Consider the following 14,966-nt stretch of genomic DNA (forward strand, 5'->3'; position numbering starts at 1 on the left):
AGCTTTCAGCTCTCTCCCCAGTGCATCATGGTGTGATCCCTTTTCTTATAGGGAAATGGTGCACCCTACAGAAAACTTGCTTTTACCAATGAAAGGTTAACTCCATGTTTTCAGAAATACAAAATGTTAAAGGTGGAAGGTTCTTATATTTAATCTAACTGAACTCTCCCATTTTAGAGATAAAGAATCACAGGCTGAGGAACGTGAATAATTTCACACAGTTTGCAAACAGGGCAGAAGTGGAGTGGACGCCCACACTGGGGTTATTTCTTCACCACACAGTGGTGGTTCCCACATCTGGCAACTAGACTGCAGCTTTGGCCAACTGCTCACACTCAGATTCAGGGAAGCAGAGTTTTAAAAAAGTTTTATTGATATGTAGTTGATTTACAGTGTTGTCTTAGTTTCAGGTGTAGAGCAAAGTAATTCAGATATACATATATATATATATACATATATATACATTTTTTGCATTCTCTTCTATTATAGGTTATTACAAGATATTGAGTATAGTTCCCCATGCTATACAGTAGGTCCTTATGGTTTATCTGTTTTATATTAGTTTGTATATGCTAATCCCAACCTCCTAATTTATGCCCCCCCTACCACTTTTGTAACCATAAGTTCGTTTTCTATGTCTGTGAGTCTATTTCTGTTTTGTAAGTAAGTTCATTTGTATCATTTTTTAGATTCCACATATAAGTGATATCATATGATATTTGTCTTTCTCTATCTGGTTTACTTCATTTAATATGAAAATGTCCAAGTTCATTCATGTTGCTGCAAATGGGATTATTTCATTCTTTTTATGGCTGAATGATAGTCCATTGTATATTTATATATATATATATATACACACACACACACATACATGTATATGCATATATAAAAATATATTTATATATGTTATATATATATAAAACATGGTGTATATATATATATATATATATATATATACCATGTCTTCTTTATCCATTAATCTGTCAATGGATGTTTTTCCATGTATTGGCTATTGTAAATAATACTGCAGTGAACACTGGGGTGCATGTATCCTTTTGTCTTTTTTTTTTTTTAAAGAAACTTTGAATTTTGTATAGGAGTATAACCTATTAATAATGTTGTGATAGTTTCAGGTGAATAGCTAAGGGACTCAGTCATACATATACATGTTTCTATTCTCCAAACTCCTCTCCCATCCAGGTTGCCACATAACATTGAGCAGAGTTCCATTTCCTCTACAGTAGATCCTTTGTTCGTTATCCATTTTAAATATAGCATTGTGTACAGGTCCATCCTTAACTCCCTCACTATCCCTTCCCCCCATCCTTGGCCCTGGCAACCATAAGTCTGTTCTCTAAGCCTGTGAGTGTTAAAGGAAATTAAATGGAGATAGTTTTGTTCAGGCTTCAGAGACAAGAAAGCAGAGCAGGGCTCTAACCTCACTTCAGATCTGCCTGGACACTGCCCTGACTTCATGGCTGCTGGCAAGTGCACCAGTTGTCATCAGTAAGCTGAGCAGCACCATAGGTGAGATTCAGAGTGAACCTCGGAATTTTCCTGAGCCCTTTGGGTCCAGCCAATCCCAAGGGGTCTGGAGAAACTCATCACTCACAAGATAAAACAAACAGCATTGTAGAAAGATGAACGTGAAACCAGAGCTGCAATTTGCTTGCAAACTGATGATGGTATCAGTTTGCAGCCTAGCATTATAAGCAGGAACCCCCAAAACTGCAATTCAAAGTCTCATAGGTGGAGTGGATGCACTGCCTTGGACCGACCCTTTCTCAATTGGGATTCCAGACTACTGTTACATGGGCCTTCCCAGCACTGAGTCTGGGTGTTAGTTGGTCCAACTGAATGACATATGTGCTGTTTCTCTCCTCTAGTATTTATATTTCTCTTTTAACAATTATATATTGAAAGTAAGTTTGATAAGTCTTTATTAAATATTGAATTTGCATATTTCTGTATAATAAGTGATTTCTTTTGTTAATAAATCTTTTGAACCTGATGGGGTTTCCCTGATAGCTCAGTTAGTAAAGAATCCACCTGCAGTGAAGGAAACCCTGGTTCAATTCCTGGGTCAGGAAGATCCACTGGAAAAGGGATAGGCTATCCACTCCAGTATTCTTGGACTTCCCTTGTGGCTCAAGCTGGTAAAGAATCTGCCTGAAATGTGGGACACCTGGGTTTGATCCCTGGGTTGGGAAGATCCCCTGGAGAAGGGAAAGGCTATCCACTCCAGTATTCTGACCTGGAGAATTCCATGCTCTGTATAGTCCATGGGGTTGCAAAGAGTTGGACACGACTGAGCGACTTTCACTTTGAACCTGAAGCAAAAGTTAAAACTTTCACCAAAACATCAAGTGAGTCTATTTCTATTTTGTAAGTAATTTCATTTGTATCATTTATTTTTAGATTCCATGTATAAGAGATGTCCTATGATATTTTTGCTTCTCTGTCTGACTTACTTCCCTCAATATGACAATCTCTAGGTCCATCCATCTTGCTGCAAATGGCATTACTTCATTCTTTTTGATGGTTAAGTAATATTCTATTGTTGCTCAGTTGTGTGGAATTCTTTAGGCAAGAATACTGGAGTGGGTAGCCATTTCCTTTGCCAGGGAATCTTTCTGACTCAGGGACTGAACTTGGGAGGGGTTTCCCTGGTGGCTCAGATGGTAAATAATCTGCCTACAATGTGGGAGGCTGGGGTTCGATCCCTGAATCAGGAGGATCTCCTGGAGAAGGGAATGGCAACTCATTCCAGTATTCTTACCTGGATAATTCCATGGACAGAGGAACCTGATGGGCTACAGTCCATGTGGCTGCAAAGAGTTGGACATGACTGAGCAGCTAACACACTTAATATTCTATTGCATATATGTCCCATATCTTCTTTATCCATTTGTCGATGGACATTTAGGTTGCTTCTATGTCCTGACTATTGTAAATAGTGCCACAATGAACACTGAGATAAATGTGTCTTTTTAAATTATGGTTTTCTTCAGACATAGGCCCAGGAGGAGGATTGCTGGTCATATGTAGCTTTATTTTTAGTTTTTAAAGCAAGCTCCATTCTGTTCTCCATAGTGGCTGTTGTTGTTCAGTCACTCAGTTGTGTTGACTCTTAGTGACCCCGTGGACAGCAGAACACCAGGCGTCCCTGTCCTTCACCAGAATGTGCTCAAACTCATGGCCATTGAGTCGGTGATACCATCCAACCATCTCAACTTCTGTCATCCCCTTCTCCTTCTGTCCTCAATCTTTCCCAGCAGCAGGGTCTTTTCCATTTGAGTCAGCTGTTTTCATCAGGTGGCCAGAGTATTGGAGCTTCAGCTTCAGCAACAATCCTTCCAAAGAATATTCGGGGTTGATTTCCTTTAGGATTGACTGGTTTGATCTCCTTGCTGTCCACGGGACTCTCAAGGATTTTCTCCAGCGCCACAGTTTGAAAACATCAATTATTTGGTGGTCAGCCTTCTTTATGGTCCAACTCTCACATCTGTGCATGACTACTAGAAAAACCATAGCTTTGACTATATGTATCTCTGTCAGCAAAGTGATATCACTGCTCTTTAATACGCTTTCTAGGTTTGTCATAGCTTTTCTTCCAAGAAGCAAGCATCTTTTAATGGCTGTACCAATTTACATTCCCACCAACAGTGTAGGAGAGTTACCTTTTATCATGGGAAGCAAATTTTGACTTGATGAAAGTTACTTAACCTCTCAGGCCTTGGTTTACCCTCTAGGAGAAAATCGTTATTGTCTCTATTTCAATAATCAGTGACTGGTGGGTACAGAAGGCTCATGCCTATCTTGCTATTTACCCATCTCAGATCTGCATTTTAAAATGTATTGTGAAGGGCCATAAATGGGGATGGAAAGCAGAGATGATAAGGAGAGAAAAGACCTCAAGAGGAGGACTATTTGGTTAGCAGGAGACTTTTGTTTTTCCATTTTTAAAAAAAAATCAATTTACTTTTTATTGGAGGATAATTGTATTTTTTTTTCTAATTTTATTTTATTTTTAAACTTTACATAATTGTATTAGTTTTGCCAAATATCAAAATGAATCCGCCACAGGTATACATGTGTTCCCCATCCTGAACCCTCCTTCCTCCTCCCTCCCCATACCATCCCTCTGGGTCGTCCCAGTGCACTAGCCCCAAGCATCCAGTATCGTGCATCGAACCTGGACTGGCAACTCGTTTCTTACATGATATTTTACATGTTTCAATGCCATTCTCCCAAATCTTCCCACCCTCTCCCAATTCCCACTTGGGAATTTTTACTTGGAATCTTTGGAAACTTTGGTAAAATTGTTGAAGTTTTCTTTGTTTCAATATCCCTGATATAATATTGGGATTAAAAGTATCTGAATAGTTTTAGATTCTTTCCAAAATACACTCAGGGCCTTTATTGGCTACGGAAAACCAGTCCTGAATATTCATTGGAAGGACTAATGTTGAAGCTGAAGCTCCAATACTTTAGACTCCTAGTGCAAAGAACTGACTCATTAGAAAAGACTCTGATTCTGGGAAAGATTGAAGGTAGGAGGAGAAGGGGAACACAGAGCATGAGATGGTTGGATGGCATCACTGACTTGATGGACATGAGTTTGAGCAAGCTCTGGGAGTTGGTGATGAACAGGGAAGCCTGGCATGCTGCAGTCCACGGGGTCACAAAAAGTGGGACACGACTGAGTGACTGAACTGAACTGAACTGTCCACATCATTGGTGAACTTTGTCTCTTTAGTGAGAGCATCTTCATCCTCTCCTCTTTTCTTTACCTAATAAACTGGTGTTAAAGGGAAGAAGGAATTAATTAATATGGGTACCTATATGTGCCATACTGGCCATTCTCACATCCTGAATTTTATTTAAAGTTTTGAGTGTGTTCTCATGTTCTCTGTGCAAATATAGGCTATTTCATAGTCAGCAATCATCATTGTTAGGCTAAAATTCTGCCATCAAGGAAGTAAGGGGTCTGTTTCCTGGCCCCACTGGGATGATTCTGTACACTACATTGTTCCTGCTTCTTAGGAATGTCTTTGACCTTCCTGCTTTCTGTGTTCAGGGCCCCTGCAAGGGAGCCATCTCTCTGCCAAGCTCACTCTGCACCTCACTGAGGTCTTGGTTCCAAGTCACCTTCTCAGTGAGGACTGCAGGCCCCACCCCTGCATCCCACTCTCCCTTCTACCTTTTGCACCTACAATATGTATCTGGTGTGAATCAGGTGGGCTCTGCTTCACACAGTCTCTCAGGGCCTGAAAGGGAAGTGTGTGACTCTACCATATGCCTGCAAGTAGGAGTGCTGTGGTACTGGTGGATTGCACCAGTGACCACCATGATCTGTCTCTAGCTGCCAGATGTTTTGTCTGTCTCGCACTCATTAGGCGGAGAAGGCAATGGCACCCCACTCCAGTACTCTTGCCTGGAAAATCCCATGGACGGAGGAGCCTGGTAGGCTGCAGTCCTTGGTGTCGCTAAGAGTCGGGGACAACTGAGAGACTTCATTTTCACTTTTCACTTTCATGCATTGGCAGACACACTCTTCCTTTCTTCAAATGAAGCAACCCAAAAGATCCACCCAGTCCCATCCCCAACACTGGGGCTGCCTGTATATACCACATCAAGATGTACATGGCTCTCCTCGATCCACTGACCTCTAAACTGAAGAGAAAGCTATCTAACCCACAGCCACGTGTACAGTATAGCTAAAAGATGGAGAAGAGCCAGGATGATCACAATCAGCACTGATTTATAGCAATTCTGAGACCCCAGTGGGCAGATCCTGAGTGGAATCTTATTCCCTGTAAGGAGAATATCTTTCATATTCTAGAGTTAAGTCTGGATTAACTCTACTCCCAGAGTTGGGCTCCCAGAGACTCTTATTGGATCTTGACTCCATTGTCTGGGAGTTTCCTTTTTCCATTAACTGTTCCAGCTGTGGAAATATTGGCATTGAAGAATAAGCCTCCTTTTGGATCCAGATTTTCCAGGCTACAATTTATCATTACAAAAAGAAAGGCAACAGTAAATCTAAGTCTCAAATAGTCACAGACTTTTTTCCTGACTTGAGGTTCCGAATCTAAAAGGTGGCACTGATGAATTTATTTTCAGGGCAGCAATGGGGAAACAGACATACAGAACAGACCTGTGGACACAGGGGGGATGGGAGGAGGGGGAGGGTGAGCTGCATGGAGAGAGTAACATGGAAACTTACAATTCCATGTGTAAAATAGATAGCCAATGGGAATTTGGTATATGACTCAGGCAATTCAAACAGGGGCTCTGTGACAATAGAAGGGTGGGATGGGGAGTCAGATGGGAGGGAGGGGACATGGGTGTACCCATGGCTGATTCTTGTTGCTGTATGACTGAAAACCACAAAATAATGTAAAGCAGTTATCCTTCAATTAAAAAAAAAAAGCCTAGCCAGTCTCTTACTTGATAGACCAATTTCACGTGTGCATAGATCTTGTGTCAAAACAATTCCAAGATCCCTGCTATGCCTTTGTTTCAAATGCCATTGCCTCTACCCAACCCTTTGCTTTCACTTTCACTTTACTCTTTCTCTTAAATTAAGTACAGATACCTTGGCCCTATCACCTTTCAGTGGAAAAGTCATGTATTAGTCTTTTGTCCTTGGAGCCAAATTTGCACAGTGACAACCTATTTAGAGATTTTTAGCAATAGGTCTGAATTATTTCTGCAAAGCTGAGTTTCAATAGGCTTTTAACACTCTAAGCATTTCTTGATCCTATGATTCACTGATAGGGATGAGAAGCATTTGTTTCTTCCATTCCTACAAGAATCAGTATTTGTTTTATCTTTCTTTTCTCTTTTGTCAACTAAAGAAAAACACACAACCTAAAAGTTGCAACTTAAGTATTATTTGGGGATCTTACTGAGGACTTAGGCTCAGTGGTAAAGAATCTACCTGACAATGCAGGTAGCTGAGTTTGACCCCTGGGTTGAGAAGATTCCCTGGAGAAGGGAAGCCTGGTGGGCTATAGTCCATGGGATCACAGAAGAGTCAGACATGATTTAGAGACTAAACAACAGCAACAACAGCTGAGAACTTAGGCCTAGGATGCAGCCTCTCGGCTCTAAGGAACTGCTCTGAAGAGTTAAGAAGGAAGCCAGGATATAGCGTTTTTGCTGGGAAAAAAATGCAGTCAAACATCAAAAGATCACTGATAATTACAAAGAGGTACCGCAAGTTAATGATTTTGATGCTTTTCTATGTATGAGAAGATGTAAGAATCAAGGTTCGTTGAAATTGTCCCTTAGGCATTTATCTTAAATATCTAGGGCCAGTTTCCAAACCACAAAATGCTTCCCCCTTGTTTTTCCCCATCCTGAATTTCCCTCAGGGCACACCACTGGGGGTGTGTGGAGGGGGCCACTGGAGTGGCTGATGGCTTGTTCCTTGTAGAACTGGAAATTTTGGCAAAAACCTCTGTTTACTGGAATGGCGGGCAACAGTCCCTGTTCATACTTTCATAACTGCTTCCAAACTGGCCATTTATCCTCTGAGGTAATTCGTTTCTTGTGTTAACTTACCAAGCATAGTCAATAGCAGTTATGGCTTGTATTTTCCACCTTAATTTTCTAAGGCCTGTCTTCCCTGATTGGAATATAAGCCTCATGGAGGCAGAGACTTTTCCTGTTGGCACAGTTCTGGGCCTTCAGTGGTTTGCAGGGCCTGACATAGTGCAACAAAGATGATAAATGAGGGAATTAGTTAATAAAAGGTCAGACTGGTCTGTTGAATTACGTCTCAGAAAGGTTCTTTAACCAGAAACTCAATGAAAAGTATAAATATGAGATTTGTTGAGAATTACTGAACTCTGTAAAAACAATTCATTTATAATATCTAATATGGAAGAAAACTATGAAAGATATTAAGATCACTGACCATATAGATCCTCTTTATTGTGGACCTAAAGATAATCCTTTAAACTGTGACTGGGGGAAGAGCCCCAGAGGTGGTCCAGACTTGAGACATTTCTCTGGGTCTCACAGTAACATCAACCCCATCCTGTATCTAATGTACTGTGCATATTGGGATTACTTCCAGTTACAGAAAAAATTTGCCCCTTCAGCCCTCTGTTGGAATCGGCATTTGACTTGGGTGGCTGTCAGCCCTATTTTTTGTTGTTGTTGCTGCTGCTTGTTTTTTGCTTTTCTGTTTGATTTGGGTTGATCTGTGATTTGAGAAAGCTTTTGGATGAAAATGATCATTTTTATTAGTATATAAGCTAATACTCTCTGGATAATTTGTGTTGTGCCGGGCACTAGAGCTTTTTATTTAATCATTTCTTTTCATATAACTCCTTTAAGAAGTAGATAGACACTACTATTCTATTCATTTTATAGACTACAGTTGGGTAATGCTGAGCGACTGAACGGAGAAAATGCTAGATTTTTCTACCTGCCAGAGCTTGGACTTAGGAATATAGGAAGGTCTGCGTCTATGTTCTGAATCATTTTCTACTAACTCTTGGCCTCTCACTACACTTTATGTATTTATTACAATTTACTATTTACAGAGCATTGTCATGTGTTATCTCACAGTTGACTAATGATATTGGTTACCTTTGTTAAGTGTCTGCCATGTTGATCCAGGCACGATGTTAAGTGCTAACAGGTGAAGATGAAACCATGAGCAGAACCAAACTCCTGAGAAAGAAAGCAAAACCTGCAGAAAATCCACCAACAGAAATGTCTTTCCCCTCCTTTTGCTCTGTTTCAGGAATATCAAATCGATATATTTTTTGCTCAGACCTGGACTGACAGTCGCCTTAGGTTCAACAGCACAATGAAAATACTTACTCTGAACAGCAACATGGTGGGGTTAATATGGATTCCAGATACGATCTTCCGAAATTCCAAAACTGCAGAGGCTCACTGGATCACCACCCCCAATCAACTCCTCAGAATTTGGAATGATGGGAAAATCCTTTATACTTTAAGGTGAGATGCTAGTGAATATTTAATCCCACTAGTAGTCTGACACTGGGGACTTTAGATCACTGTAGGAATGGGACCCTATTTTCATTGCTGAGTTCTATCACTTCTCATGTTCAGCATGCTACTGGGTCTTGAAGAAGTTTTTCCTAATCCCACATGTGCAAAACTGCTGTTGCTGCTGCTGCTAAGTCACTTCAGTCGTGTCCGACTCTGCGACCCCATAGACGGAAACCCACCAGGCTTCCCCATACCTGGGATTCTCTAGGCAAGAAAACTGGAGTGGGCCGCCATTTCCTTCTCCAATGCATGAAAGGGAAAAGTGACTGAAGTCACTCAGTCGTGTCCGACTCTTAGTGACCCCATGGACTGCAGCCTACCAGGGTCCACCATCCATGGGATTTTCCAGGCAAGAGTACTGGACTGGGGTGCCCTTGCCTTCTCCATGTACAAAACTAACATCATACAAATAATCTTTAATAAATATAAACTCCTTCCTTAATTAGTATCCATTTCTGCTAGAAGTGGGCTGTGGAAATTACCTTTAATATATTTAACCCACAGGTCCATTCAACTAAGAAATAAAGATGTCTTGGTGTACTAATTGACAAATCTAATTATAGCCAAATTTGAGACCACAAGGAACAAAAGAGCACAGAGGGCGTTCTCTAATGCATCCTTAATGGAAGTGACAGCCACCTTGTAATCAGTCCTCCTGGGGCCAGGCTGTCCTCACAGAAACCCAGTAAGGTAATAGTGGCTGGATTTAAAAGAACGTGAGCTCACTTGCCTGCCCAAAGTCTCCATTGGGAACTAATATTACCTGAGTTTGAACCTGGGTCTGTATCTCTCAAGAGTCTCTCCTGTAGGGTGACCTGAGTCTGACTGAATGCATGACTGCAACATACACGGAATGTATGGTGGGCAGCTACACCAGTCTTCCTGCTCATCCAGCCCTGGGATCAGGGAGGCTGCCCTCCCAGTCCCTGAGGCCTTTCTGGAGCACTGGCCTGACTGCCTTGTGCCGATGGTCGCTTTCTCACTGGCTTTGCTGCTCCTCGGCTGCTTCCTGCACCTCCCGTCCAGCTGCTAACACGGCACCTCCTCATTCTGCTGCTCCTGTCTTAGGATTTTACCCAATTTCCACTTTCCTGCTGACTTAGCTCATCCATTCCTAAGGCTTTAAAAGCCATATCCATGCTGAGGATTCATCCCACGAGTTATTTCCAATCCCTAATGTCCCTTCTGGGCACCAGATTCTTGGAGCTACCTGCCCACGTGATATTTCCTCATGAAATCCCAAAGGGCATTTAATTCAGCATGCTACCGGGGAAGGTGATTGCTCTAATACCTCTGACCATGTCCCTCTGTCCTCCTGCTTGGTGAATACCACTGCCAAGCCCTGAACACAGCTTCCTCCCCCTATATCCATTATAAGAAGCTTTTAACTGCAAGTGATTTGTGGTCATAAGGAAAAATCTGTAACTCATATATTAAATAAGTATTTGTCACATAGATAAAGGCACATATTGGCATCAAAATAAGCAAAACAGTTAAGAATTTTAAAGTTTCAGGGAAATTATAATGTTGGCAGACTGGGAACAGCAACAACAAAAATGCTGCAGGAAATTCTACTGATGTTACATTTGGAAAACAGGATTTTTTAATAGCTATTTCCTCATCAATTCTTAAAAGAATATAAATGAGACTGAAATGAATGTGAGCTTCAGCAAATCATAATAGAGACATGGCCAGTCCTGGGATCCTTTACAAAAACTCAAACCCCAGGAATGCCTGCTTTGAAAAGATGCCATACACACATTTAGTGCAGTCACCACCTGCCTATTCAAGTGGGGAGGCTGGCCAAATATGAAATCTTCCTTACAAGTGGATGAACTTGGCATTATACCTAACTAGGCAAATAAATCAGTTTCAAAATGGAGAAAGGATTTAATTCAGTCAAGCAAATTAAAAACAAAGATATGTGACAGCAAGGACACATATTGTTTCAATTTGTTTCCTCTCTTACTTGGCTTGTATTTCTAGACACAGGGAGTTCACTAATGGACATTCCCTTTGATTCTGATAGTTAAAAGTAAAGCAAAGTGACACGACACACGAGGAGGGAGGAGGGTTAAGGATGGGGAACACGTGTATACCTGTGGCAGATTCATGTTGATATATGGCAAAACCAATACAATATTGTAAAGTTAAAAAATAAATAAATAAATTGAAGGAAAAAAAAAACAAAAACAAATGGTGTACTGAATGGATAGTGCCCTTGCCAAGACTAGATTCCATGTGGCCACCCCAGCCCCCTGCCCCCTGTGTTGTAGTAATGTGACTGCCCTGACCTTGCTTAAGGCCTTTGCTGGTTTGCTCCTGGCTGACCTCAAGAGTGACATTTGGCTCCCCCACAGGCTCACCATAAATGCAGAATGCCAGCTGCAGCTGCACAACTTCCCCATGGATGAGCACTCCTGCCCGCTGATATTCTCCAGCTGTGAGTACTGACTTGGGGTATGACTGCTGTGGAAATGACTGTCTAGCCTATGCTGATTTATAGTAAACAGTCATATGACTGATTATAGCATCACTGTACTACCAGAGAAAACAGATAACAGTTTTGGTCTGGACCACCTGAGGATATTCACTCTAGACTTTGTTACATAGAACCCGTGTTGCAAAATATGTAGCTTTGATAAATCCTTGAGCAACTTAAACCTTTTGTCTTAATAGTAAAGAACTGAGAAATTGATGAACTGTTGACTTACCAAAGACCCTTCTGCTAATAAACTGTGTGTACTATTTGAATGTATACAGAATTTCTTTGCAATAATTTTAGGTTTAATATCATCTTCAGTCAGGTGGTTTCTCTTCAAAATAAAAAGATAGAGTTTTTGCTTAAATATATTTATATTTGTCTCATTATGCTATAGATGGATGTAATTTTTCATAGTGTTTTATTTAGTCCAGTTTTTACATAGGATTGATGCTAGAGCTAACAAGTACTCATTTACTAATTCTTAAAGACTGTGTCTAATGCTAAGTATAGCAATACAAGTAAAAGGAAATATCAAATTTATTTGATTATGAAGTTTCAGAGTAAAGGCCAGTATGGAAATAAACTTGCAGAATTTATGATGGCTCATTTAAAACATAATGACCACAATACTTAAGTATGACTCATAAGAATTCAGCTAAGTTTATTGACTATCTTTAAAATTGCATATGGGATATGACATGCAAATGTGATGAATTCTCAGGCAGAAGGTTTTGTGGCTTTCTTCGCTAGACATTTTAGTGAAAAGACAAAGTGAAATAATGGATAAACACATTGTACAGTTCATTTTAAATTCAGAAAAAGACAAGATAGAAAGCAAAATTTCGCCTAAGGATAGATGTAACCAAGGAGGCCAAAGCCATCTTGAGAAAGAAGAATAAAGCTGAAAATGCCAGTCACTAATTTAAAACTATACTACAAAGCTATAGTTACCAAAATGTGTGACACTAGCATAAAAACGGACAGATAGCTCAGTGTAATAGAACAGAGAGCCCAGAAATAAACTCACATGTATGTGGTCATTAATTTATGACAAGGGAGACAAGAATATATGCAATGAAGAAAGGACAATCCCTTCAATAAATGGTGTTGGGAAAACAGGTCAGCTACATGCAAGAGAATTAAATTCAACCACTGTCTTACACTATACACAATAATTAACTAAAATTATATCAAAAATTGAACATAAGACTTGACACCATAAAACTTCTGTACAGCAAAGAAAACCATCAACAGAATGGGAAGGCTGCCTACTTAATGGATAAAATATTTGTAAATCATAAGAGAGTAATATCCAAAATATGTAAAGAACTCATTCACCTCAACAGCAAAGAAAATTTTTATTAAAAATGGGCAGAAAAGGTAAACAAACATTTTTTCTGAAGAAGACATACAGATGGCCAATAGGTATATGGAAAGATGTTCAACATCACTAATAAGCGGGGAAATGCAAATCAAAACCACAATGAGATATCATTTCACACCTATCAAAATGGCTATTATCAAAAGCACAAGAAGTACTGGAAAGGATCTGGAGAAAAGGAAACTTTCTGCACTGATGGTGTGAATTAAGTTGGTGCGGCCATTGTGGAAAATGGTATGGATATTTCTCGAAATATGTAAAATAGGGCTACTGTTTGGTCCAGCAAGGAGAGATAAGAAGGCCTTCTTCAAAGCTTCTTAACAAAGCTAATGGAGGTGATGGAATTCTAGCTGAGCTATTTCAAATACTAAAAGGTGATTATGATAAAGTGTTGTACTCAATATGTCAGCAAATTTGGAAACCTCAGCAGTGGCCACAGGACTGGAAAATGTCAGTTTTCTTTCTAATCCAAAAGAAATGTAATGTCAAAGAATGTTCAAACTACCATACAATTGTATTCAATTTACCTGCTAGCAAGGTAATGCATAAAATACTTCAAGCTAGGTTTCCACAGTATGTGAACTAAGAACTTTCAGATGTACGAGCTGGATTTTAAAAAGGCAGAGGATCCAAAAATCAAATAGCCAACATTTGCTGGATCATAGAAAAAGCAAGGGAATAAAAAAAAATAAAAATAAAAAACCCAGACATCTACTTGTGCTTTATTGACAATGTTAAAGCTTTTGACTGTGAGGATCACAACAAACTGTGGAAAATTCTTAAAGAGATGGGAATACCGGACCACCTTACCTGCCTCCTGAGAAACCTGTATGCTGGTCAAGGAGCAACAGTTAGAACTGGACATGGAACAATGGACTGGTTCCAAATTGGGAAAGGAGTACGTCAAGGCTGTATATTGTCACCCTGCTTATTTAACTTCTTTGCAGAGTACATCATGCTAAAGAGATGATGAAGCTCAAGCTGAAATCAAGATTACCAGGAGAAATAACAGCAACCTCAGATACAAAGATGATACAACTTAAATGGTAGAAAGTGAAGAGGAACTAAACAGCCTCTTGATAAAACTGAAAGAGGAGCGTGAAAACACTGTCTTAAACTCAGCTTTTAATAAATGAAGATCATGACATGCAGTCCCATTACTTCATGGCAAATGGATGGGGGGGAAAAAGTGGAAATGGTGACAGATTTTATTTTCTTGGGCTCCAAAATCACTGCGGTCAATGATTATAGCCATGATATTAAAAGAGGCTTGCTCCTTGGAAGAAAAGCTATGACAAACCTAGACAGCATATTAAAAAGCAGAGACATCACTTTGTCGACAAAGGTCCATCTTCATAACCGGTGTACATCTTAAACAGAGACAAAGTTGTCCGTTCCCTGCCTGCTGTCCCAGTGCATTAACCGAGTTGGGCCCTCTTCAAGGTGGAATGTCCTGGCAAACAGGACTTTTGCTTGGCAGGAAAGGAACCACACAGCTCCTTGAAAGTCCTTTATCTCTTGGATGAGAGAGAAATAGCAGATGCTGTGAAATGGCAGCAGTGGTCCTGTGTATTGTGAAGCAAGTGCTCAGGTACAAAATTTCCAAAAGGAAGCCTGTCTTCCAAGAAGAGAGCAATTGTTCACTTGGCTGGTCTCAGAGATGCCCAGATAGTTGCTAAAACAGTGTTTCTGAGTGTGTCTGTGACGGTGCCTATAGGAGTCATTAGAGTAGTACAGTAGTCAGAGTTTGAGTCAGTAGACTGGGGAAAGAAGATAGCCCTCACCAGTGTGGATGGGGTAGATGGAGTTATCCGGTCCTCTGAGGACCAAATGCAGGCATACCTCCTCTTATTGCATTTCATGTTATTGTGCTTCACAGATCCTGCATTTTGTTTTACAAATTTAAATCTATGACATCCCTTCTTAAACAGCCTTGTTTTTTAATTAAGGCATTAACCTTTTCTTTTTTTAATATGTAATGCTATTGCATACTTTTTAAATACAGTTCATGTTGTTCTCACAGCAAGAATATTGGAGTGGTTGTTTTTCAGGGACGCCTGG

At 40.2% G+C, this 14,966-nt stretch overlaps 1 protein-coding gene across 2 annotated transcripts in view; it reads left to right on the plus strand.

Annotated features, from left to right (window-relative positions):
* Window positions 1-14,966, plus strand: part of GABRG3 (gamma-aminobutyric acid type A receptor subunit gamma3) — an 839,241-nt gene that overhangs the window by 542,260 nt on the left and 282,015 nt on the right. For both annotated transcript variants that reach the window (XM_070358245.1, XM_070358244.1), the window contains exons 4-5: window positions 8,765-8,985; window positions 11,400-11,482. In XM_070358245.1, coding sequence (XP_070214346.1) covers window positions 8,765-8,985; window positions 11,400-11,482 — 304 coding nt within the window. The remainder of the gene's footprint in view (window positions 1-8,764; window positions 8,986-11,399; window positions 11,483-14,966) is intronic.

Source organism: Bos mutus, chromosome 21 (genome assembly GCF_027580195.1).
Source record: "Bos mutus isolate GX-2022 chromosome 21, NWIPB_WYAK_1.1, whole genome shotgun sequence".
Taxonomy (NCBI): domain Eukaryota; kingdom Metazoa; phylum Chordata; class Mammalia; order Artiodactyla; family Bovidae; genus Bos; species Bos mutus.